The sequence below is a fragment of the Chiloscyllium plagiosum genome, chromosome 14 (assembly GCF_004010195.1).
Source record: "Chiloscyllium plagiosum isolate BGI_BamShark_2017 chromosome 14, ASM401019v2, whole genome shotgun sequence".
In the NCBI taxonomy this organism is placed as follows: domain Eukaryota; kingdom Metazoa; phylum Chordata; class Chondrichthyes; order Orectolobiformes; family Hemiscylliidae; genus Chiloscyllium; species Chiloscyllium plagiosum.
The window spans coordinates 36,200,242-36,225,502 of NC_057723.1; the positions used below are offsets into that span (position 1 = coordinate 36,200,242).

Sequence of the window (25,261 nt, forward strand, 5' to 3'; positions counted from 1 at the left end):
AGAGAAAGAAACCCACACTGCTAACTGACACACAAATGAATTTGTTCAGTAACTGCCTTTGCTGTTGAATTCATGTATCGCTGGACATTGGCGTGCATCGGGGAAATTAACAAACAGTGAAATTCACAACTAATCTTGGAGGAACCTGTTTGGGAGAGGTCGCAGCATAGAAACAGATAAGTGAATAGTTTTAAGTGTGGCCTTGGTGCCTTGCTGTAAATCTGCAGTACTGAATAGAGTGGGTTCTTTCTTGATTATATGTTTTTATTGAGATATGTCTCTTGATTAAACTTAAAAATATAAGCCATAAGTATTAAGTTAGCCTGGAACAGTGTTTTGTAGAGCAATAAGATGGTGTTATTTTCTGGGTCTGTAGATTGGAAGAAGCAAAAATGGCCCTTAGTAGAGTGATATGATCTTCTTGTCGGATGTGGGAATTTAGGGAGAATTTACTTGTTACTGAGGATTATATGTGCAATAAATGCCATTGGTTGCGAATCGTATCGCATTGAATGGATCAGCTGGAGTGACAGTTAGAGGCAATGAGGAATTTACAAGAGCAAGGGGGTGTAATGGATGGCAGGTATAGGAAGGGAGAAAAGTCGCAGACACAGTCACCTCAAAGGTTTAACTCCAGGAAAGGAAGAGAGGTAGGCAGCTCGTGCAAGAGTTTTATGTGGCTATCCCCATTTCAAACAAGTATGCTGTTTTGGAAAATGGAGGGGGTAATGAATTCTCGGGGAATGTAGCACAAACAGCCAAGTTTCTGGTATCGAAACTGGCTTTAATGCAATGAGGGGTAGGTAGGGTTCTAAGAGATTGATTGTGTTAGGGGACTCTCTAGTCCAAAATACAGACAGACCTTTCTGTGGCCAACAGTGAAGAATTAGAATGGTGCATTGCTTCCCTGGTGCCAGAATCCAGGATGTCTCAGAGGGTGCAGACTGTTCTCAAGGGAGAGAGGACCCAGCAAGAGGTTATTGTACACATTGGAACCAACAACATAGGAAGAGAAAAGGATGAAATTCTGAATACAGAGAGTTAGGCAGGAATTTAAAATGGAGGTCCTTGAGTGTAGTAATATCTGTATTACAACCGGTGCTACGAGCTAGTGATGGTAGGAATAGGAGGATACAGCAGATGAATGTGTGGCTGAGGAGCTGGTATATGGGAGAAGGATTCACATTTTTGGATGATTGGAATCTCTTTTAGGGTAGAAGTGACCTGTACAAGAAGGAGGGATTGCACCTAAATTGGAAGGGGACTAATATACTGGCAGGGAGATTTGCTAGAGCTGCTCAGGAGGATTTAAACTAGTACAGTAGGGGGTGGGATCCAGAGAGATAGTGAGGAAAGGGATCGATCTGAGACTGGTACCGTTGAGAACAGAAGTGAATCAAACAGTCAGGGCAGGCAGGGACAAGGTTGGACTGATAAATTAAACTGCATTTATTTCAATGCAAGGGACCTAACAAGGAAGGCAGATGAACTCAGGGCTTGGTTAGGAACATGAGACTGGGATATCATAGCAATTACAGAAACATTGCTCAGGGATGGACAGGACTGGCAGCTTTATGTTCTAGGATACAAATGTGACAGGAAGGACAGAAAGGGAGGCAAGAGAGGAGGGGGAGTGGCGTTTTTGATAAGGGATAGCATTACAGCTGTACTTAGGGAGGATATTCCTGGAAATAAATCCAGGGAAGTTATTTGGGTGGAACTGAGAAATAAGAAAGGGATACTCACCTTATTGGGATTGTATTATAGATCCCCTAATAGTCAGAGGGAAATTGAGAAACAAATTTGTAAGGCGATCTGTTATCTGTAAGAATAATATGGTAGTTATGGTAGGGGATTTTAACTTTCCAAACATAAACTGGGACTGCTGTAGTGTTAAGGTTTAGATGGAGAGGAATTTGTTAAGTGTGTACAAGAAAATCTTTTGATTCAGAATGTGGATGTACCTACTAGAAAAGGTGCAAAGCGTAACCTACTCTTGGGAAATAAGGCAGGGCAGGTGACTGAGGTGTCAATGGGGGAGCACTTTGGGTTCAGCAACCATAATTCTATTAGTTTTAAGATAGTAATGGAAAAAGATAGACCAGATCTAAAAGTTGAAGTTCTAAGTTGAAGAAAAGCCAATTTTGACGGTATTAGGCAAGAAGTTTCAAAAGCTGATTGGAGGCAGATGTTTGCAGGTAAAGGGACAGCTGGAAAATGGGAAGCCTTCAGTAATGAGATAACGAGAGTCTAGAGACAGTATATTCCTGTTAGGGTGAAAGGAAAGACTGGTAGGTATAGGGAATGCTGGATAGAAGGAAGCATATGTCAGGTATAGACAAGATAGATCAAGTGAATCCTTAGAAGAGTATAAAGGCAGTCGGAGTATACTTAAGAGAGAAATCATGAAGGCAAATAGGGAACATGAAATAACTTGAATTTTTTTTTTACAAATGCATTAAAAAAGGGTAACTAGGGAGAGAATAGGGCTCCTCAAAGATCAGCAAGGCAGCCTTTGTGTGGAGCCGCAGGAAATGGGGAAGAATCTAAATAAGTATTTTGCATCATATTTACTGTGGAAAAGGACGTGGAAGATATAGAATGTAGGGAAATAGATGGTGACACCTTGAAAAATGTCCGTATTACAGACGAGGAAGTGCTGGATGTCTTGAAATGCATAAAAGTGGATAAATCCCCAGGACCTAATCAGGTGTACTCTCAAACTCTATGGGAAGCTAGGGAAGTGATTGCTGGGCCTCTTGCTGAGATATTTGTATCATTGATAGTCACAGGTGAAGTGCTGGAAGACTGGAGGTTGGCTAATGTTTAAGAAAGGTGGTGAGGATGAGTCAGGGAACTATAAACCAGTGAGAGCCTGACATTAGTGGTGGGCATGTTGTTTGAGGGAATTCTGAGGGACAGGATACACATGTATTTAGAAAGGCAAGGACTGATTAGGGACAGGCAACATGGCTTTGTGATCACAACTTCCCTTCCCGCATGGTTGACGATGCCCTCCAGCACATCTCCTCCACTTAACGCACCACCGCCCTTGAACCCCACCCCTCCTAACGCAACAAAGCCAGAACCCTTCTGGTCCTCACCTTCCACCCCACCAACCTCCACCGCTTCTGCCTCCTCCAAACAGATCCCCACCAGAGATATATTCCCCGTGCACCCCACACTTATCAGCATTCCAAAAAGACCATTCCCTCTGTGACTCCCTAATCAGGTCCACGCCCCCCACAATCCATTCCTGGCACCTTTCCCTGCCACCGCAGGAAGTGCAAAACCTGCGCCCACACCACTCCCCTCACCTCTGTCCAAGGCCCAAGGGATCCTTCCACATCCATCAGAAATTCACCTGCACCTACACCAATGTCAACTACTGCATCTGTTGCACCTGGTGTGGTCTCCTCTACATCGGGGAGACAGGACGCCTTCTTGCAGATCGTTTCAGAGAAGATCTCTGTGACACCTGCACCCACCAACCCCACCACCCCATGGCTAATCATATCAGCTCCCCTTCCCACCCCGTCAAGGACACGCAGGTCCTGGGCCTCCTCCATTGCCAAACCATTACCACCTGATGCCTGGAGGAGGAACGCCTCATATTCTGCCTTGGGACCCTGCAACCATACGGGATGAATGTGGATTTCAACAGCTTCCTCATTTCCCTTCCCCCCACATTATCCCAGTCCCAAGCCTCCAACTCCGGCACCGCCAGTTGGACATGTCCATCACTGCCCCCCACCCCCAACCTACCACCTTCTCCCTCACTTTCATCCATCTGTTGCTTTCCCAGCTACCTCCCCCCAACTCCACTCCCTCCCATTTATCTCTCAGCCCCAACCCACAAGCCTCCTCGAAACATCGATTCTACTGCTCCTCGGATGCTGCCTGACCCGCGGTGCGTTTCCAGCATCACACTTTTGACTTTGATATTCAGCATCTGCAGTCCTCGCTTTCTGTGTCGGAAATCATGTCTCACAAACTTGATTGAGTTTTTTGAAGAAGTAACAAAGAAGATTAATGAGGTCAGAAGCGGTAGACGTGATCTATATGGACTTCAGTAAGGTGTTCGACAAGGTTCCCCATGGGAGACTGGTTAGCAAGGTTAGATCTCTCAGAATACAGGGAGAACTAGCCATTTGGATATAGAACTGGCTCAAAGGTAGAAGACAGAGAGGGTGGTGGTGGAGGGTTGTTTTTCAGGTTGGAGGCCTGTGACCAGTGGAGTGCCACATGGATCATTCCTGAGTCCACTACTTTTTGTCATTTATATAAATGATTTGGATGTGAGCTTAAGAGGTATAGTCAGTAAGTTTGCAGATGACACCAAAATCGGAGGTGTAGTGGACAGCGAAGAAGGTTACCTCGGATAACAATGGGACCTTGATCAGATGAGCCAATGGGCTGAGGAGTGGCAGATGTATTTTAATTCAGATAAATATAAGGTGCTGCATTTTGAGAAAGCAAATATTAGCAGGACTTATCCACTTAATGGTAAGGTCCTAGGGAGTGTTGCTGAACAAAGAGACCTTGGAGTGCAGGTTCATAGCTCCTTGAAAGTGGAGTCGCAGGTAGATAGGATAGTGAAGAAGGCATTTGGTATGCTTTCCTTCATTGGTCAGAGTATTAAGTACAGGAGTTGGGAGGTCATGTTGCGGCTGTACAAGGACATTGGTTAGACCACTTTTGGAATATTGTGTGCAACTCTGGTCTCCTTCCTATCAGAAGAATGTTGTGAAACTTGAAAGGGTTCAGAAAAGATTTACAAGGATGTTGCCAGGGTTGGAGGATTTGAGCTATAGGTAGAGGTTGAATAGGCTAGGGCTGTTTTCCCTGGAGCACCAAAGGCTGAGGGGTGACCTTATAGAGGTTTGTAAAATCATGAGAGGCATGGATAGGGTAATTAGACAAGATCTTTTCCCTGGGTTGGGGGAGTCCAAACTAGAGGGCGTAGGTTTAAGGTGAGAGGAGAAAGATATAAAAAGGACCTAAGGGGCAACTTTTTCATGCAGAGGGTGGTGCGTGTATGGTATGATCTGCCAGAGAAAGTGGTGGAGGCTGGTACAATTGCAACATTTAAAAGGCATTAAATGGATATATGAATAAGAAGGGTTAGGAGGGATATGGGCGAGGTGCTGGCAGGTGGGACTAGATTGGGTTGAGATATCTGGTCGGCATGGACGAATTGGACTGAAGGATCTGTTTCTGTGTTGTACATCTCTATGACTGTCTGACTCTATGTAGCCAAAATATCAGAGACTAGAAAATGCCTTTGGATAATTAGAGCTAAAAGTATATCTTAAATTGTAATCTGAGGAAAAGGAATTTGAGTAACACTTAATGATTTATGATTGGAGAGATACTTCATTGGGATTGATGATTGAAAAAGATATTGCTGGGAAAGGGTTTAACCTTCATTTTGCTGATCATGTTAAGCACTTTCTAAATTATTATATATCCTGTTTTTTTTCTCTTTTGTGTGTTACGATCCTAGCTCATGGTAAAGCTGGACCAATCAGAATCCAGGGTGACTTGATTTGAAGTTCATTTTTGCAGTTGGTTTTATGGTGGATAACCACTTAACATATTCACACAAAATTAAATGTGTGTCAACAGATGTACTCCACAATGGAGAAAGAGATGAAGCTCTGAAGAGTCATCTGGACTCAAAATATTAGCTTGGTCCCACTCCACTGATGCTGCCTGATCCATTGTGATTTTCAATATTTTTTGTTTTCAATGGAGAAAGAGGGTGTGAGTCTGATTTTGATTCTGAAAATGTTTAAAATCTACATATCCGATAACTCTCTGTTATTTTTATGAATTTCTTTGGAGAGATCCCATGATTAGAATTTCATTCTGTTTTACTGGGGTTTAATGCAATGATTGCGTAATCTATAAGTCATTCATGTTACAAGAAAACTTTTGTAACAGACATTTCATCAAGAGAAAATATGAAAGAAAACAAATGTTATGATCTGAATTGACTTGTGTAGAATATAATTGTTATATCAATCATTGTGTCTTTAACTGATAGATATTGGGACAGCAAACTTTGTTTTAACTGGCACCTTATGAGCCAGCATTCTCAATAAATCAGCAAAAATTATATGCCTCAAATATTGCAAATTTTACTGTATTATCCTGTCCAATTATTGTAGTTTTTTTAAACTTAGTTACCTCCATGTAAATACACTTGTTACTCAATAAATGGCCACTCGAAATATCAACTGTTGATTCAATTTTGAGTCACCTTCTCCTCAAATACCACGATCTACCGTAATGTCTGAGTAGTCAGTTAAGGGTGCAACCTAGAAGGCTTTCTGCTGGAAAGTTTTATTTAAGGCAAAGTTGCATTATTATTTATGTGGTTGATGTTGTAAATGAAGTACAACAGTGATGTGTCTACAACCTGCATTACATTTATAAAACTTAGTATGTGTTTTTACATTGATTATGTGGATCTCCTGATTATCCGGAATATATGATCAACTGGCATATTCCTGGTCACATAGGTGCTGGATAATAAACATTTTGCTGTACTGTCAAAGTAAAATACAATTGATAATCTGAGGATATTTTGATAAAAAGTGAAAACGTCTCTTCAAGGTACCTTTTCAATTTTTGAAGGGGAGTTTAGGTACAATAAGATTGGTCATGCATTGTTATTATTTGGGATCTTGGGACCAAAAGTAGAGAAAAGTAGATTTTAGTTTTCAGTTCAATGAAGGTAATTTTTTTTAATAAAATGTCAGAAAGTTATTTTGAGCAGTAAACAACAGGCAGCTTTTCCAAGGAAATATGTGGTTTAAGTTAAACAACTCAATTAGCTACCTGGAGAGTTAATTGCTGCATACTTACAAAGTTAAGTTTTATGTAACAAGACCAGATGGCCAAATATCACTAGTAGGTTGAATTCAGAACAGCAATTTTTTTTTAATTTGTAGAAGTCTGCGAGATATGCGAGTTGGCAGAGATCTCCAGGCTATCAGAATTGGAAAGAAGTTTTAAGCTACTTCAGCAGTCCAACGTGAAGAGCTGGAATGAGTTATATGAGTCAAATGTGAAAGAGCTGACAGCAATATTTCATTAGGATTGAATGCCAGTAAAGAATATTGCTTAGAAAAGGGTTGAATCTTTCTTTTTGCCATTTATGTAAAGATATTTCCATCTTGTCATATAGATTTCTTTTTTGTGTAATGAACTTACAGTTTTTGTTAAAAGAACATTGACAGCATGGTGTGAATATGTTCAGTAATTGACCGCCATGGCTACCAAACTGTGAAAATAAACATATTGCCATATTTCACTCTGAGACCTGACATGTTCAGTTTTGCTCTCAGCTGGGATTATGAAAATATGGTACTGGCATCAGTACTGGGGGAAGAGGGAGTTGTGCCAATAGAATGGGCTTTATCTGAAATGGTCTGGGACCAGTGTCCTGGTGAGTCAGATAATGAAGGGTTTAAAGATAAATACTGGGGGTGAGGTCAAATTTGGAAAATTAACAAAATAGTAGAAGCTAACAATGCAGGCAGCAATGTGAGTAATGGTAATGTGAATGGTTACTGAACAGTGGTGGAAGTCATTTATAGGCTTCCAAATACTAATTATACTGTCAGAGTATTAAAGTATTGGAACATGTAACAAAGGAAATGAAATAATTGTAGTAATATGCTTCAGATCTCTTAGGTAGTCTGAGGTATTGAGCGAACATGTATTTTGCATGAACTTTGGAATAGAAGTGGTAGAGGTTCTAACTTTCTTACTACAACACGTTGCTCAGGAATCTCTGCCACAGGAAGACCCGATGGATAAGGAAGGTGTCTTCATAACACAATCATACAGTTTGATTATCAACCTGTAAAACCTTCCCAAACCTGCTTATGGCATGTGTGGGAAGGTTTTACAGGTTGATAATCAAACTGTATGATTGTGTTATGAAGACACCTTCCTTATCCATCAGGTTCTTGGGGTCAGACCTAATCTGGAGTGGAAGGTTCAGTGGAAGGAGTTTCACCCACTGCAAGACAAGACTTCGATATAATTTTTAGGTTACTTACAGTGTGAAAACAGGCCTATCAGCCCAACAAATCCACACCGACCCACCGAAGAGCAACCCACCCATACATTTACCCCTTCACCTAACACTACGGGCAATTTAGCATAGCCCATTCACCTAACCTGCATATTTTTGGACTGTGGGAGGAAACCGGAGCAAACTCACGCAGACAAAGGGACAACGTGCAAACTCCTCACAGACAGTTGCCTGAGGTGGGAATTGAACCTGGGTCTCTCACGCTGTGAAGTAGCAATGCTAACCATTGTGCCACCATGCCACCCAAAAGACTTCAATATGATGGTTGAGCAGGACCCTTGTTTTCATATAAACTGGATCAGTGTAAGTGTCAGACCTTAAAAATAACTTTTTAGAATGATTTATGACACTTCCCTGAACAATATGTTTTTAAACCAACTAGTGATTAAGCTATTTTAGATTTAATATTGTACAATAAGACTGGGTCTATTTGAAATCTCATAGGAAACCCCCACTGAGAAATACTGATCATAATGCAATCTAATTCCACATTATGTTTAAAAATGAGATACTCCAAGCATTTAACAAAGCCAAGATTGGAGAGTTCACTTAGCGTGATTGGGTAAATAGATGGAAAAAGATATGAATTTTAAGTTCCAACGGTTGACTTAAATAAACAATACAAAAAAACACTCTATTGAAAACACTCAGTGAGAAAGAACCATCCTGTCTTACCAAAGAGATGTCAGAGAATATTGGATTAAAGCAAGAGGTTTGAAGTGTTACAAAGATTGAAGCAAATCTGAGGATTTGAAGTGATTTAGGAACCATGGGCAGAATCTCATAAGGGTCTCTATGACGACGGCCTTGTGAGATTTGAGGCAGAATCAGCTGGGAAGTCTGGTGAGGCCTGTCTCAGTGTGAGAAGCAGCTTGGAATATCTTTGATGCTTTTGCCAAACAGGCAAGGTGAGTTATTTACTAGCAAGTGATGAATTGTCAATTAAGGGGAATTATTGCTTGTTAATTGCCTTGTTAACTGCCCAACTCACCTCATTAACATTCAATTTCCTGAACAATTCATTGAACAAGCTAGACATAGAGAAATCTTAACAGGGCAATCAGAGCTGGTACCTGGCAACCTCAACTCACTGAATGCTCTGAAGGATGGCCAAGTTCTTAGCACCAAACAGCAACTCATGGCATAATCCATGGGCACCAACTGCACATACTGTCATCCATGGACATTGGCATCTAGCATTTGCCAATCCCTCACAACCATTATGGCACCACTCCAATACACAAGCAGCCCATTTAGGAAGCAATGATTCGCATTGCAGGGTGCATTGGCAATCAGTATTGAAAGTCTGCTGCGAGGACACTCAGCACACAGGGAATGGCGCTCTGCTCAAGGAGTGGATCAGGCTGCATCTCAGGCCTGCTCACTTAGAGCTTGCCCATTTAATGTGCTGGCAGCTATCAAGCCTTGCCTTGCCATACCAGTTAGCGCATTGGCACTTCAGCCAGAATCACCAGCTATCAATACTGCTGTACTGATCAACTCTGTTGCACAGTCAAATTAGGAACCTGGGTTTGGGCATGTGCCTTGATGCATGGCACATTAATGCTAACAGTATGTACCAGCTGTCTGCATGGCAAACACACTGTATGTGCCTTCAATCAAATGGCCATGTTGGAACGTTGGTTGGGACAGTTGCAGACCAGTCAAGAGGGGTTTGCTGTCAGCAAGGCGGTTCTTTGGTGGGGGGAGGGAGAAGTAGAGGTAGTAGTGGAGGTGGGACAAGAGCGGTGATGGGGAAAATTCAAGGTGTATGAGAGGGAAATGCAGAAGTGCATCAAAGGATGTGATAAGCTACAGGGTGGTGGGGGTGGTTGGCCATGACCATCAACCTGGCCTCCACAGGGTGAGTGTAGGGGACCAGGGTGGGCATCATTATGGTATAATGTCAGAGTTCAGGGAGCAGGAAGGTGAATTTTCACATTGGTAGGTTCCCACATTAGAGGGATTGATGGAAATGGGTTGTTGGGGTTGGACAACGTAGAAAAGGACATAGTCGAGTAGAGAAGCTACCCCATTCCCTGGTGTGACTCACCGTTCTGCAACTGAAAAATGATTGGCTAAAAGAACAGGATCTATGTTTGCTGGACATTAGGACTTTAAAGGGGTGAATCCATGAAGCTTGGATTCGCAAACCAAACCCTGGTTACATTTGATTTGCAAACACTTATTTGCCCATATGCAATGTATGAACAAATGGACTAATACATAACGTGTTGATCAAAGATGGATTACACTATGCTATTGGTGCTGGCAAAACCAATATTGCCATCTCAGTGATGTAGGAGTTAGCAGCAATGACTTAAAAGGAGGTAAACATTGGACAGAAGCATCCCATTATTTGTAAAACTTCAAAGGCTACTGGGTGACGAGGTGAATGTCACTGCATTGTGAGTCATGTAAATGTGATGATGGACTCTAATGAATGCAATAGAAAGTGGAGTGGTTGAGGTGGGTCTGGAATGGGAAAGACTTGGATGTAATACGTTGGTCACTCAGGCAACATGTTGGTTCACAAACTGCAACCAGGGCCTTGGTGGAGCAGATGGTCGGAAAACTGATGGTCCATTTCACAGTTTGCTGTAGTTTGGAGGGACCTCCAGTATGATCTGGACATTCTGGCACACTGTATTCTACCCAATTGAAGCAGGCAACGAGGTGATGTAAAACTAAGGGAATAGGTGAAGTTATCTGAGAAGTGGAATAAGGACACTGAGCTGGAGGCAGCTCTCTCATTGTGGATGATGGAGCTCAGCTATGTTGGGCTCTAAAAGGCAGGCAGGATCTGATTGACATCCGGTTCCTGTAGATGCCAGTTGGGTGCAGAAGACATCATGGGCTGTCAAGGTTAAAATGCCAGCAGTTGGATTGCATTGTGGGGAAAAACTGAAGCCTGTATGTTTCCTTTGTGTTCACTTTTGCTGACTCACAATCAAACATGCTGACTCATGTTTAGACTTGTCTGAGTACTTGTCTGTGATGTTCTCCGAGTGGATAATGACAAGATATGTGTGATCACTTAGAATTGAAGAAAGCAGAGACTCCGAGAGAGTTGTTAGAAAGGATGAAGATAAAGACAAAAAGGCAGTATGACTGGGGTGAGGGAATGAGGTTGCACGTGTGAGGGAGTGTCAGTTTTAGGCAGCATGGCTTTGTGCTGCTGTGACATAACCTTAGCAGTGAAGAGCAATGCCAGTTTGCTCAGCTGCATTTCAGGCACAAGGGATGTCATCCTTTCAGTAAGTAGTGAGTTGTTCAAGGAATGGTGAGTGGTAAGACAGGGAGAGAATCAGACATGATGGATGCCATAGGGGTGGGGTAGGTAGTTAATCAAACGAGTTTAATAAGATGGAGAAGAGATCCTCTAGGTTTCACGATGAGAAGTCCTCCAAAAAAAAACTTAATGCAACTCGCACTTACCCAAAAAAGCATAAAATTCAGCCCCTGACCACTTGATAGTTAGCAAAAAGGGGAATATATATATAATCTATAGAATAAACTAACCATAAAAATAAAAACACATTGTAAAAGCTTTTATAATTATATAGAGTGAGTAGAAAACATATTACATACTGAGAAGAGACAGTAAACTAGGGGCCAATCAAAAATGAAGAAAATGAGGCACACAATGTCAGCAAGATAGAGTACTGAATAAATAATGGATTAATATGTGCTTCAAATCCCTTGGCCCTGATGGCTGAGAGATTAGGGCTATAAAAGAGATAGTTACAGAGCTAATGCATACACAGGTTATGAGTTTCCAAAGCTCCTTAAATTCTGCAACAATCCCAGAGGATTGTAAGTTAGTGAATGCAACAGTGTTATTCAAGAAAGATGGGAGAGTAAAAGCAGGAACTATAGATCAGATACCCTAATATCTACCACCAAGAAAGTGCTGCATTCTTTTATTAACTAAGTCTTAACAATGTACTCAAAAGAGCATGGTAAAATGCGAATAAGTCAAAATGGTTTTACAAAAGAGAAATTCTGTAACTAATAGGGTTGTGGTAGGATTGATAACCGGGAACCAGTAGATGTGGTGAACATAGAAACTAGGAACAGGAGTAGGCCATCTGGCCCTTTGAGTTAGCTCCACCATTTAATCTGATCATGGCCGATTTTCTATCTCAACCTCATATTCCCTCTTCCTTCTTTAGTATCTAAATAATTATGAATCACTCTCTTGAATATACTCAGTGACCCAGGCTCTACAGCCTCTGTAGGAGAACATTCCACAGATTGCCCACCCTCTGAGTGAAGAAATGTTTCGTCATCTCAGCTCTGAATGGTTTACTCCAGATCCTCTGACCCCAAGGTCTAGATACCCCAGTTAGGGACAATATCCTCCCAGCATCTATTCTGTTCAGTCCTGTTAGAATTTTATACATTTCAATCAGATCGTTGTTATAAACGCCAGTGAAGACAGACCCAGTTAAACAAATGTCTCCTCATTTGACAATCCTGCCATTGCCCGGTATCAGCCTAGTGAAATCTCACTGCACTCCCTTTATGGAAAGTCTGTCTTTCCTGAGGTAGGGAAACCAAACTGCATACAATACTTCAAGTGCAGTCTTACCAAGGCCCTGTATGACTAGTAATTCATCCCTACTTATGAACTCAAATCCTCTTGTAAAGAAGGCCCCCATACCATTTGCTGTCCTAATTGCTTGTTTCACCTGACTGTTTACCTTCATTGACTGATGTATAAAGATACTAGATCCTCTGTCATCCACATTTCTCAATATATCACCATTTAAATAATGTTCTTCATACCAAAGTCTATAACTTCACATTTATTCTCATTATACTGCATTTTCCATGTGTTTGCCCACACACTCTACTTGTCTGTTTTGTTAGAAGTCCCTCACATTTTGTGATATCAGCCAAATGGTAAATATCACATGGAACATGGAAACTTTGGTCTACTTGAATTGTCAAACAAGCATCCAAAGGGTGTTATACTAAAGGATAATACACAAAGGTTCGTGGTTTTGCAGGTGATACATTGACATGGACAGAGGATTGGTTAATGGACAGGAAGCGAAGGGTAAGAATAAATGGAACATTATCAATACTGGTGTCATGCTACAAGGATCAAGACTGGAGCCTCAGATATTTACAATCCATATTTAGATAAAAAGACAGAAAGTAATGATCTAAGTTTGATAATGAGACAAAGTTAGGTGGGAATACAAGCGTGAGGTGCTGTATACAGACACATAAGCAATAAGGTGGAGGTGGAGTATAATGGGGCGCCAGCATAAAGCTGCTTGGGTCATCAGAATATAAATGCAGAATATTTATTTTTAAGTGAAAAACCTGGAAATATTGATATTCAAAGAGTTGATAGTGCTGACACAAGGAACACAAAACATTAGCATGCCTACAGAAAACAATTAGAAAAGTAAGTGCAATTTTGGATTTTATTGAAAGAGAGTTGGAGTATAAGAATAAGTAAGTCTTGGCACAAATGTATGGGATTTTGTGAATCCAATTCCAAAACATTGTGCAACTGTTGTCTCCATATTCAAGGGATCTTTGTGCATTGCGTCTGGTACAGCAAATGTTTACAAGATGGGTTATAGTCATAGAGTCATACAGCATGGAAACAGACCTTCAGTCCAACCAGTCCATGCTGACCAATGAGATGGTCTCTCCTATGATGAGAGACTGAGTTTATATTCTCTGGAGCTTAGAAAATGTAAGATGATCGCATTGAAACATTCACAATTATGAAGTGACTTAATCAGGGAAATACAGAAATGTTTCCCCTGACTGAGGAAGCAAGAGCAAAGAAGTCAGTTTCAGGATAAGGGATTGTTCAATAAAGACGAAGGGAGCGAAATCTTTGGAATTCTCTACCCCAGGGGATTGGGGATGCTCAATGATTAAATATATTTAAGTCTGAGATAGACAGATTTTTGGTCTCTTGCAGAATCAAGGGATGTGAGGAGTGAGCAGGAAAGTGGGGTCGAAGCTGAAAATCAGTCAATGATTATATGGAAAGGCAGTGTAGGCTCAAGGGGCCACATAGTATACCCCTGATTCTACTTCTTATAGTCTTCTGTTCTTGCATCAGCGTTATATTGGCTGAGCAGTGTCAGTTTGTGGGAAGATTTCAGAACCGGACTAATTCTTTGGAGCTAGATTAAGTATGTCTTATAAATGATCAAAATCGATATTCATGCATCAATTTGAAGGAGACTTGAATATAGATGCCAGATTCAGAGAGGATAATGTGGTGCACCAGCTAATCTGCTATAAATAATGCCTTTGACATTGATACTAACACAGATATGATGGTCTAACTGACCTCCTTCTGAACAGTATCATTCCATGATTCTAGAAAAGGAAAGTTTAGAGTCATACAGTCATAGAGCATGGAAACAGACACTTCGGTCCAACTCATCTATGCTGACCAAGTTTCCCAAACTAAGCTAGTTCCATTTGCCTGTGTTTGGCCCATATCCCTCTAAACCTTTCTTGTTCATGTACCTATCCAAATGCCTTTTAAATGATGTAACTGTACCTGTATCACCACTTCCTCTGGCAGCTCATTCCACATACGAACCACCCTCTGTGAGGAAAAGTTGCCCCTCAGGTCCCTTTTAAATCGTTCTGCTCTCACTTTAAAAATATGCCCCCTAGTTTTGAATTCCCCTACCCTAGGGTAAAGATCTTTGCTTTTCACCTTAACTATGCCCCTCATAATTTTTATAAATCTCTATAAGGTCACCCCTCAACCTATGCAATCCAGTGAAAATGTCCCAGCCTCTCCTTATAACTCAAACCCTCCATTCCAAGAAACATCCTGGTAGATCTTTTCTGAACCCTCTCCGATTTAATAATATCCTTCCTATAGCAGGGCGACCAGGACTGTACACAGTACTCCAAAAGTGGCCCTGTTTTAAATACAAACACCCAAATGTTAGTATATATGCTGTAGAGCAAGGCAGATTCTTAGATCCGTTCTTAAATGCACTCTTATTTAAGAGATGGCTAGTGTAGGAGTTTCATCAAAGATCACACAAATAGAGCAATTAGTGTTCCTTTCAAGTCTGGCTAAGGGATATTGTGGCAGAGAAGAAGTGTTTACTGCATGGTAGCAGTAAATGTCTGAAAATGCTCTATTCTTCAGCATTAACATCCTTCACCTCAGTAACAATACATTTTAGGAAGTTACATGTTATTATGGTTTCAGAATTCTTATCATTCTACTCATTAGTGCAAATAAGCAGATGTGCAAGACTATAGTGATGTGAAAAGTAACCAATTCTGCTCAAGTAAGCCATTCTATGCATTTAGAACTCAGTACAAGCAGAAAAAGCATTAAATATTTTTAGAAATTAAATGTAATGCAATACTTATGAATTTTGATGAGAGTAATACTTTCTGTAAAGTTTGCTTTTTTTTTATGGAAAACTTATTAAGGTAATCTACTTTTGCTGAGAGCAAGGCCAAGCAGCCCTAATATTATCACGTACATAGGTTTAAAAGCTAGATGTTCATTCTGAAACAATTATTGATAGATCGCAGTGTAGTTGTTTAATGAACTCCAACCATGCTCTTGAAGAACTCAGATCCACAGTAGAAGGGAAACATGGAGCCGAGAAAGAAATTTGAGATCCAATCTGAAATTAAATCACACAGGAAACTATTCTTAAATACAGTTATAGAATTCAAAACAATACAATACAGTAAAGGAACAGGTCCTTCAGCCCACCAAGTCTGCGCCGATTCTAATCCATGCACTGGTTTCTATCTCTCTGCTCGCCTCCCATTGTTATCTCTCACAAGGTATGCCTTAAGCATTGCTAATGTGCCTGCTTCCGCCATCTCCACTGGCTATGTGTTCCAGACACCTACTACTCTCTGTATGAAAAGTTTTCCCTTGCACTTCGTCCCTAAACTTCCCTCCTCTCACCTTGAACCTGTGCCTTTTTGTAGTTGACCTTGGAGAAAGCCTCTGACTATCCACCATATCTATGCCTCTCATAATTTTCTAGACCTCTATCAGGTTGCCCCTCAGCCTCCACCTTTCCAGTGAAAACAATCCGAGTTTATCCAACCTCTCCTCATAACTAAAACATTCCAAACCAGGCAACATCCTTGTAAACCTTCTCTGGACCCTCTCCAAAGCATCCATATCCTTCTGGTACTGCATACAGTATTCCAAATGTGGCCGAACTAAAGTTTTGTACACCTGTAAAATGACTTGCCAGTTTTTTTATTCAATGTCCCAGCTGATGAAGACAGGTGCACTATATGCCTTCTTGAGCACCTTATCCACCTGTATGCCCAGATCCCTCTGTATGTCACTGCTCCTAAGGCTCCCACTGAATAAAGCAATTATAGAAAATCATGTATGGAGTGGTAGGTATCATTGTGTTGGCCTGGGACAACTTACCAGAGGTGCTGATGTGACGGTTGATGGTGTTCAGGTTACATTTTTAAAAATCTTAACAGTCTTTCCCTTCCTTTGCAATAATATTCCTAAATTATATGAAGTCCTTGAGTAATAAGGCTGAACTTCAGTGACGTTTTCCAGATCTCTAACAATATAGCTCTAAGACTGGGCAGTAGAATGAATGTACAAACCATGTAAGGTTCCAACTCTCCAACTGCTCCCTCTTCTTGTGATAAGAATCTGACTTTTGGTTGATGTTTTGCTATCCATAATGGATCACCACAGAAGTGAATGCTGCTGCTTGCTGATTTGTGGTACTGAGTGTTTGCCTTATTATGAACTATTTACCACTACTCCATTAACACCGCTCAATTTGGGGCAATTTTCTGAGTTCACTCCAATTTGCCATCGGTTACATTAATAATTCCAACCCCACTGTGTCTTAATACAGGAAAAAAAACTCTTAAAAATTGAGATTTTATATACAAATAATGATTTATTTTCAAATAAAAAACGAATGTACCTTGGCAGTTTGCTTATACAGCTCATTAGTACTGTAATTAAGTTCGAAAGATCATATGAAGTTGCAGCCCCTCCTGCAGTTTACCTATGGTTATAAAAACATGCCCACTGTGTGGTGCTCAAAGATCTTTAATAGTCATACAGCTCTTTCCTCATTTAATTACGCTCCTGCTTCCATTCCAAATTAAGGCTGATTGGCATTCTAATTAGGAAGAAAATTGAGTTCTATGCTTTAAAAATTTGCGAATTCTACAGTGCTTGATAATCGGTGCTTGATCTTCATGCATTGGTTCCCTAGTTTAAAATATCCAAAACTGTCTTTTCCTTATCCTGCCAGCTCACTTGTACACACTTTTTTTGTGAACTTGTGATTCTATTGCTAGGATACGGTAATAGATTTTACAATGTAAACTCAGGAAATTAAGATAGTGATGTCACTCTTCTTTCACATCTGAAATATGCACAAACATCAAATATAACATGACTTATAGCTCTAAATGGAGATCTGATGATAGCATCATGACTCCAGGTCAAGCTAGGTCTCCAGATGAAGGGTCTGTTAAATGAAATTCCATCAATGCCATTCCACCGCTGCGAAAAAAAAACTATCAGAGCAATAGAAAATCGAGAATGCAAATAGAGACAGTAAGGGCACACTTCAGCATTTAATCACCTGACCATGAAATTAATCATCTCCTTGTGTTTGGATTAATATTTTGAAAAGAAAATCATTCTGTAATTTACCATTTTAAATTATAGAAGTGGAGTTGTATGACAGTGCATTTTCAAGTCTGGATTAATTAAAACCATTTACTGTAGAAGGATTTTATGAGACTGATTATGAATGAATCAATCTCATAAAATCTTTCATTAAATCTGAGTCATCATATATATTTTACACAATGGTTTGTTGTGGTAAAATTTACAAATTATTCAGTAATATGATTAATTTGTATTGTGCTTTTAGTGATATACCTACCTCTGAAAAGTGATGAGAAATGTTTTGAAGATGGCAATTGAAGGCTGAGCACAATATTGTAACAATCCAACAGCAGCCTGAAGGCTTTGCAAAGCTATTCTCTGTAACCAAGTTGCTGATCAGCAGTTGAAAATCAAAACGGAAAATGCTAGAAGCTGTTCTTCAGTTTAAATCCTTCAGAAGTTAAACAAATATTGTCTAAGTTTCCAATAAAAATTCATATTTGTGTGAGTAGAAAACCTCAAGGCACTATGGCCTCTGATAAACGTGAAGGCTTCAGAGACTTCTCACAGACAGGCTTGATTTTACTGAGAGATCACACCTTGTGAGAGTGAGCATTTCAGTCACACATGTTCGGCAATGCCAAACACAGCCCATTGCATTTGATCTATTCATTTTAATAGGATCGCTACCACGATTATCCAATATGGGTAATCAATGGGTAAGGTTCACACATGGAAAATGGAGCTCTGTTTATTGTTCTAATTTTGCTTTTTAAAGAATGTAAAATATAATATAACAATATGCCAATGTACATTGTTAATGATATGTTATCTACTAATACATTTTGCAGAAAATCAGAAGACTCGAAAAGCTCAAGGTTTTCAGTCTTACACAGAAACACATCCAGATAACTCCCTGAGGCATCTGACTGTTGTGAATGACAATGGAATACAAACTACAGTAAACCGCAGTAATCCATGTGTACTGGAAAACACGAGGCAAAAAGCTTGTAAACGTCTCTCACTTGGTTCAGATGCTCAGATCCTTGAAGTTCGCTCTGATGTAGACACCTCTCCAACAAAGAAGTCACAAGCACAAAATCACCATCCTGAACTGTGAGTGTACACATATGTTCATAGCAAAATGTTCTTTTTAAACATAAACTGAGACCATTAGCAGGAAAATACGTATGCACAAAGAAGTTTGCTGAAATATTTCAGTTATCTATTCCTTAAACAAGTGAGGGAACCCACTAGAAGGAAAGCAATACTGGTTTTCGTTCAAGCAATGGAAAGAATAACAAGCCAAGGTGGACTAAAAGAGTTGTTTACATGATCTAACAGTTGTTAATTTGAGGGAGGGCTGAACTGGTAACTAAAACTGTAGGAAACGGTAACTGAGGATAGTAAATTAAGTTTTAAATCATCATTTGCACCTTTTTAACTATCGAAAATGGCTAAGTTGGGCTTGAGTTGGGTAACGTGTCTACAAGGCAGTAGACTAGAAATCTCCAGTATGACAAAAAAAGACACAGCAGAAAGGTTTAGAAAATGTACAATAAATAAGGTTCCACAATCAGACAATTTCAATCTAAAGTGTAAAGTGAATTGGAAAATAATTGCCCCTACCTTTAAAAAAAGGATGACCCTTCAAATTAAAAAATTGAGAGTCTCATCTCAGGATATGGGATCAGATCGAAGAATTAGAATGTGACTGTATGTTTGGTAATAACAGGTTTGAGGTAACTGGTCTTCGGGCTGGTTATGATTAATCAAGGTTAAGCTGCTAGCTCATTAGGTGTTCTCAAATTTCACCTACAGAAGGCAAGTTACCAATATGGACACAGGTGGGGACAGTTTATTATGGATTTCATCCTTTGTATTTATTGTTTTCTTCAAGGAAATAAAATTTTGTGTTCAATATAGGACTATAGGAGATTTTATTTTCTTAATTAATTGAATCAGGGACTCCTCACTCCTCCAACAACTGCAGAAATAGTTTAAAACTTCTGTTTGCCATTCCATTGCTGTTATCCCTTCCCACAATGCTTAATAACAAATACTTTTCTTACCTTGTTCTTCATTCAGTCTCCTTCTTCAATTTCCTTTCAGTTTGCCAATTTTGTTATTCTCTCAGACGTGGAGTGTCAGAATTCATATTTTCTACAGTGCGTTCTCCACAATGCCTTGCTATCTTTCTCTTGGTTTCTGTTCTCTCTCGATATGGAGGACTCACTCTATACAGTTGTCAGCATTAATGCATCCTAAAAACATAAGGCATCAGCCTTGGCACAGCAGTAATACTCGCACTTCTGAATCATAAGGTTGTGGATTCAAACATCTCTTCAGAATCTTCAGCACTTCATCTATACTGACACTTCAGTGAAGTACTGAGGGAACAAGGTCTGCAGTCTTTGTAAAGTACATGGGAAGCATCCTCTGTCCTCGTATTCTCCCCAATATTTAGTTCTCAACCAGCACCACCAAAGTAGATGATTTGATCACTTTTTTTAATTGCTGTCTGTGGGATCTTATTTTGCACCAGTTTGTCATTATATTTTTCCATTTCACAACAGTACCTAAGTTGAAAAGTATTTTTCTGACATTGAGACAGGGAGAGGTCATGAAGGATGTTTTATAATTGTACTCTCTTTCTTCATTCTTCTACTGTTCTATAAACTGCACTGGACAGAAATAGCAATATATTTAGCTGCAAGTTATTCCATTTCTATAGAATATCCAAATCAAAACTTTTGACTCTGGCATAAAAGGAATAGGCATGTCAATGAGATTAATTAAGTGCTAAAGTATTTCATATTCCAACACCCCTATGTGGAAATAGTCCATCCTCGTCTCTCTCTCTTCACTATATCTTTATCACAGTGTTACTTTGACTCCCAACCAGGAGAATTGACTTTTTCATTCAATCTTCAAAACCCAAGAAATTGAGGTGTTTAAGTAGCTGATTATCAATGATGACAAGGCGACCTGACTTCACCTAGAATAAGAGATCAGTTTAATGCATCACTGCACCAAGTACTGATTCTAATATATCTACAATGCTTGGAGAAGAAACAAAACAATGATGACAGAGAAGAAAGTCAGTGATTGTGAAGTAACATAGCAGCACCAACACCTCACTTGACTGCATGCTTAGTTTGTGACCAACAGGATGTGCACTGTGATCATGCAGAATGGAGGATTCTGTAATGCCTGAGTCACTAACTGAACACACTTGTCCAGAATTTATCAAATACAAGATTCTGCGTTCTCATTGCGACGACCTGTGAAGCATCACATAAGAAGGTCTCTTTCTCTGTATGAAATCCTTCATCATCCTGGGTCAAAATTATGAAACTGCCCCCGACCATCATTTTAGGAGCACCATACCAGAAGACAGCAGCACCTTCAGAAGGCCTCCTTACCGGCATTGAATTGCCATTCTGACTTTGTAGATTGTATCTTACCATCTCGGGGTGGCAGGAACAGAGACAACGAGTTGATACAATAACTGAGAGCCATGTTGAAATGACTTTCCATTGCTACACACTGCATGGGGAGGTTTACACTGGCAAGCAAAGTGCTGATCAGTTGGTCACTCCAAAGAGGTGGAAAACTAATTTGCGAATTGGAGCCTTAAGTGAGGGTTGTTAAACAGGGCAATCAGCTTTGTGCATGCTTTGGAGAAGCTCCCTGCCTACTGTGGATGCCTTTACCTTAATTAAGCAGCTCCCTGCTGAATGTAGGTGTATCCACTTTCATGAAAGCAGCTTCTCTGCAGTAGTTAGGGTGGAATGGAGTGTAGGGGTGGCAGTTGGGAGTTGGGCCACTGTATTAACAGAAGAGCCTTTGTGATTTAAAATCGTTGGCATACTTGTCTAAAAGAGTATATCCCCTGCCCCTTGAATGTTTTATTGTAATTTATCACCTGGAGGTGCACAAGGTTTCTAACGTACATCAGAACCCACCTTTCTGCTGGCTCTAGAGCAGCCAGCCCTTGGATTGGACTGGCAGCATCAGGAATCCTTAATTTGATGGAACACTCTGAGGACAAGCAATTTGAAGCTCAATCTGGTAAAATGATCAAGTTGCTCTCACTGCGAGGTTTGGAAACCCCACCTGGCCTCAACATTAAGGATGCAAATTGAGTGGTAAACAAAACCCCATTCTTATGATCTCAGCAGTAATATAAACAGTAGTGTAGTTACTTCTGGCTCACAAACTGTGAAATAATGTGCTGAATTTTACCAGTCCTCTGGAAGACCTAGAAAATAGCAATGCTTTGCTTTTGGTGTGGAGTCCGCATTGTCTTTTTAACATTTTGCCAGCTGCGGGGAATGTAAGTCCACAACCATCCTGCCCAGAGGACTCTGAAATTGACAATTCAGAAATCCCTCCCCATCCCTGCTGCATTTCTACAGCCCATTAACTGGCTGCTGTGATAAAATGTGCCCCGACAATCTGCAGAGTATTGGAACCACTGTTTTTGGGTCTGTCCAAAGGACCCCTACCACAATTACAAATTTAGCCCAGAGTTCACCCAGTATGTTTCCTGCTTACATTGTAAAGGCAAGAGAACTTTTATTCTAAATTAACCCACAGGTAGTTACTGTGAATCAAAATGAAAATTTTCTAATTAGCAGACTGTCATGACAGAGAACCTATTAGAAAAATAACTCTGTTACAGAAACACACTTCAAAATCCATGGATAATCATGGAATTTGACACTGTTCACGTGCAATTTGCTATCATAATTATAATCTTTAGTTTCATGTCAGAGTATCAGTTTCTCAATGCCAAACGAAATGGCTCAGATGTACTGTGGAAAAAGGATTACTGAGAATGTTCCAACCTGTAGTATGTCACCATGCCATTTATAACTGTGATCTTCTCTTGTCATCCCATTTATAATCTACATCGTTTACAGACTAGATGAGATCACTATGAACATAATAGAAATGCTATTAAAAAAACAAAAGTTGTAAACCCCTCATTCTGTGTTGCTCTCTCCTTGTACCTCTTATTTCCATTTCTTGTGCCAACAATTGAAATCAAGTCTGCTTATTTATTGTAGTTTCAAGCATTAGGTTTTGACTGAGACTATAATCTAGACTGGCATTTCATGCAGTAATAAGTGATGAGCTGCAATGTCAGAGGTACTATGCTTCAGATGAGATGCTAAACTGAGACCCCAGATGCCTATTCAGGCAGAGGTTAAAAATTCTCTAGCACTGTTCAAAGAGCAAGGAGTTCTCTTGTTGCTTTCGCTGCCATTCCTACACGAAGTAGCACCAGAAATAAACATATTAACTGGTCATTTATGTCACTACTCTTTGTTGACACATGTTGCAGACAAACTGCTATGTGAAGTAATTAATTACACATGAAGCACAAAGAAGCAGTGTCTTCAACAAAACTGTTTGACAAACTTTATTGAATTATTCACAAATAAGGGACATTTTCTAAGGAGGCTCACACCAAATTTCTGTCAAAGCAAGTCAGTTAATGTCATGTTAAAATAAGACTAGTGGGAAGTTAATGAAAAGGTAATGTTCTAGCCTTTAGATCAATGAGCCTGTAAAGTTTCAATCCATGTTCATATTAATTCACAAATATATCAAGTGGGGGGTTAAGAACAGATCTTTGTTCTGGTTTAAGCCTAATCAACGATCTATCCTTTTTTAAAATTTAAAATGTATTCACTTGTGGGATGTGGGCATCTCTGGCTGGCCAGAATTTATTGCCCATCACTGGTAGCCTTTTTTCATCACCCTGTTACCTGTGATGCCACTTTCAAGAAACTATGTACCTGCACCCCTAGGTCACTCTGTTTGACAATTCACCCAATCAGTCTTGTGGCATTTTGAATGGGCAGTCCAAATAGCCCTATCTCCCATCTCTACAGCCCAGACATACTTTCACTTGAAGCATCCTTTCTTCAGTTCCCTGTCAAAGGCATGTCCTTAGTAATTATTCCTCAAATGACAGCAAAATACCATGAGTTTCCAGTCCATATAGGATGAGGAGGGAAGTGCTGAGTCTACCACAACCAGAACAAGGTTTGAACCTCAAACTGTGGGCATTAATCTGATCCATACACTTGTTGTCTTGCTAACTGAGCTAGTCTACATAGCTAGACCCATTTTGAAAATTATTACTTAATTTGCCTCAAGCACATATTCAGGCAATCCATTCCAGATCATGACAATTTGCTAGTTAAAAACTGCCTCCTCATTTTGCCTCGAGTTCCTTAACCAATTGCTTCAAATCTGTGACCTCTGATAACTAACAGTATTGTCACTGAAAACAGTTTCTCCTTGCTTATTTTATCAAAACTTTTAAGATGTTGAATGTCCATATTAAATATCTGAGTAACTTTAGTGTATGGAAAATAGTCCAATTTTCTGTAGCCATCCTATGTTATGTTCATTCTACACTCTATAGACCCCATTTCCCAGTTATTTCTATCCTTCTCCATTCTCTAATATGACTTTATCTTACCTTTAACATCTCTTGGACATCCTTCCGAAAACATGGTGCCCAAAATTGTAACACAATTTTCCAGCTGAGGCAAAAAATATAAGTTTTAAAATTTAGCATAAATTCCTTGTTTTATTTGTACTCTAAGCCTTTAAGTAAGAAGACAAGGATACTTTTGTTTTTTGTCTTTTCAACTTGTTCTGCCATCTCCAAATATAGGGGAACATATACCCAAAAGTTTCTCTATTCCAGATTCTTTAAATTCCTCCATAAATTTTGTTGTCTTTCCTCATTCATTCTAACAAAATGCATCACTTGTCATCATATGTCAGAGGCTGCATGTCTGAAACAGAAAATTTTATTTAGAATAATGTTTAATGATTTAAGGCATTGAAGAAATCTTTCACAATATCAAATACTAATGAATCAATAGTAATGTTTCCAAAACATTGCTCATGGTAGTTTGGAGACTGGAGAAAAACACGTAGATCCAGATAATAGGAAGGAGGTAATTGCTGAACTTGTTTCCAAGGGAACAATTACTTCTGGTCAGATTTTGAATATACATCAGTGCCACTGGACTTCAATCGATAGAATTTGCTCAGAAGCAGCAAGGTGGACTGCATTGGTCAACCAACCGTAGTGCCAATGGGAGGCCCAGCACTCTTCAACTTATTAACACATATATCATGAGTTCCACAATCCAACTGGGATTCCTATTGCAGTTCATTGGCACTTAGCTTGCACAATAGGCTGAGGGTGGACCTTGGTGAAAGTGAGGACTGCAGATCAAAGTCAAGATTAGAGTGGTCTGGAAAAGCACAGCAGGTCAGGCAGCATCCGAGGAGCAGCAGAATTGATAATTAGGGCAAAAACTCTTCATCAGGAGTGAGGCAGGGAGGTGGAGAGATAAATGGGATGGGGGTGGGGCTGGGCAGAAGGTAGCTAAGAGTGCAATAGGTGGATGGAGGTGGGGATAAAGATGATAGGTCAGAGAGGAGGGTGGAGCAGATAGGTGGGA

At 40.0% G+C, this 25,261-nt stretch overlaps 1 protein-coding gene across 6 annotated transcripts in view; it reads left to right on the plus strand.

Annotated features, from left to right (window-relative positions):
* Positions 1 to 25,261, plus strand: part of myot (myotilin) — a 145,280-nt gene that overhangs the window by 59,241 nt on the left and 60,778 nt on the right. For all 6 annotated transcript variants that reach the window (XM_043703556.1, XM_043703559.1, XM_043703557.1 and 3 more), the window contains one exon: positions 18,611 to 18,875. In XM_043703556.1, the coding sequence (XP_043559491.1) occupies positions 18,611 to 18,875 (265 nt within the window). The remainder of the gene's footprint in view (positions 1 to 18,610; positions 18,876 to 25,261) is intronic.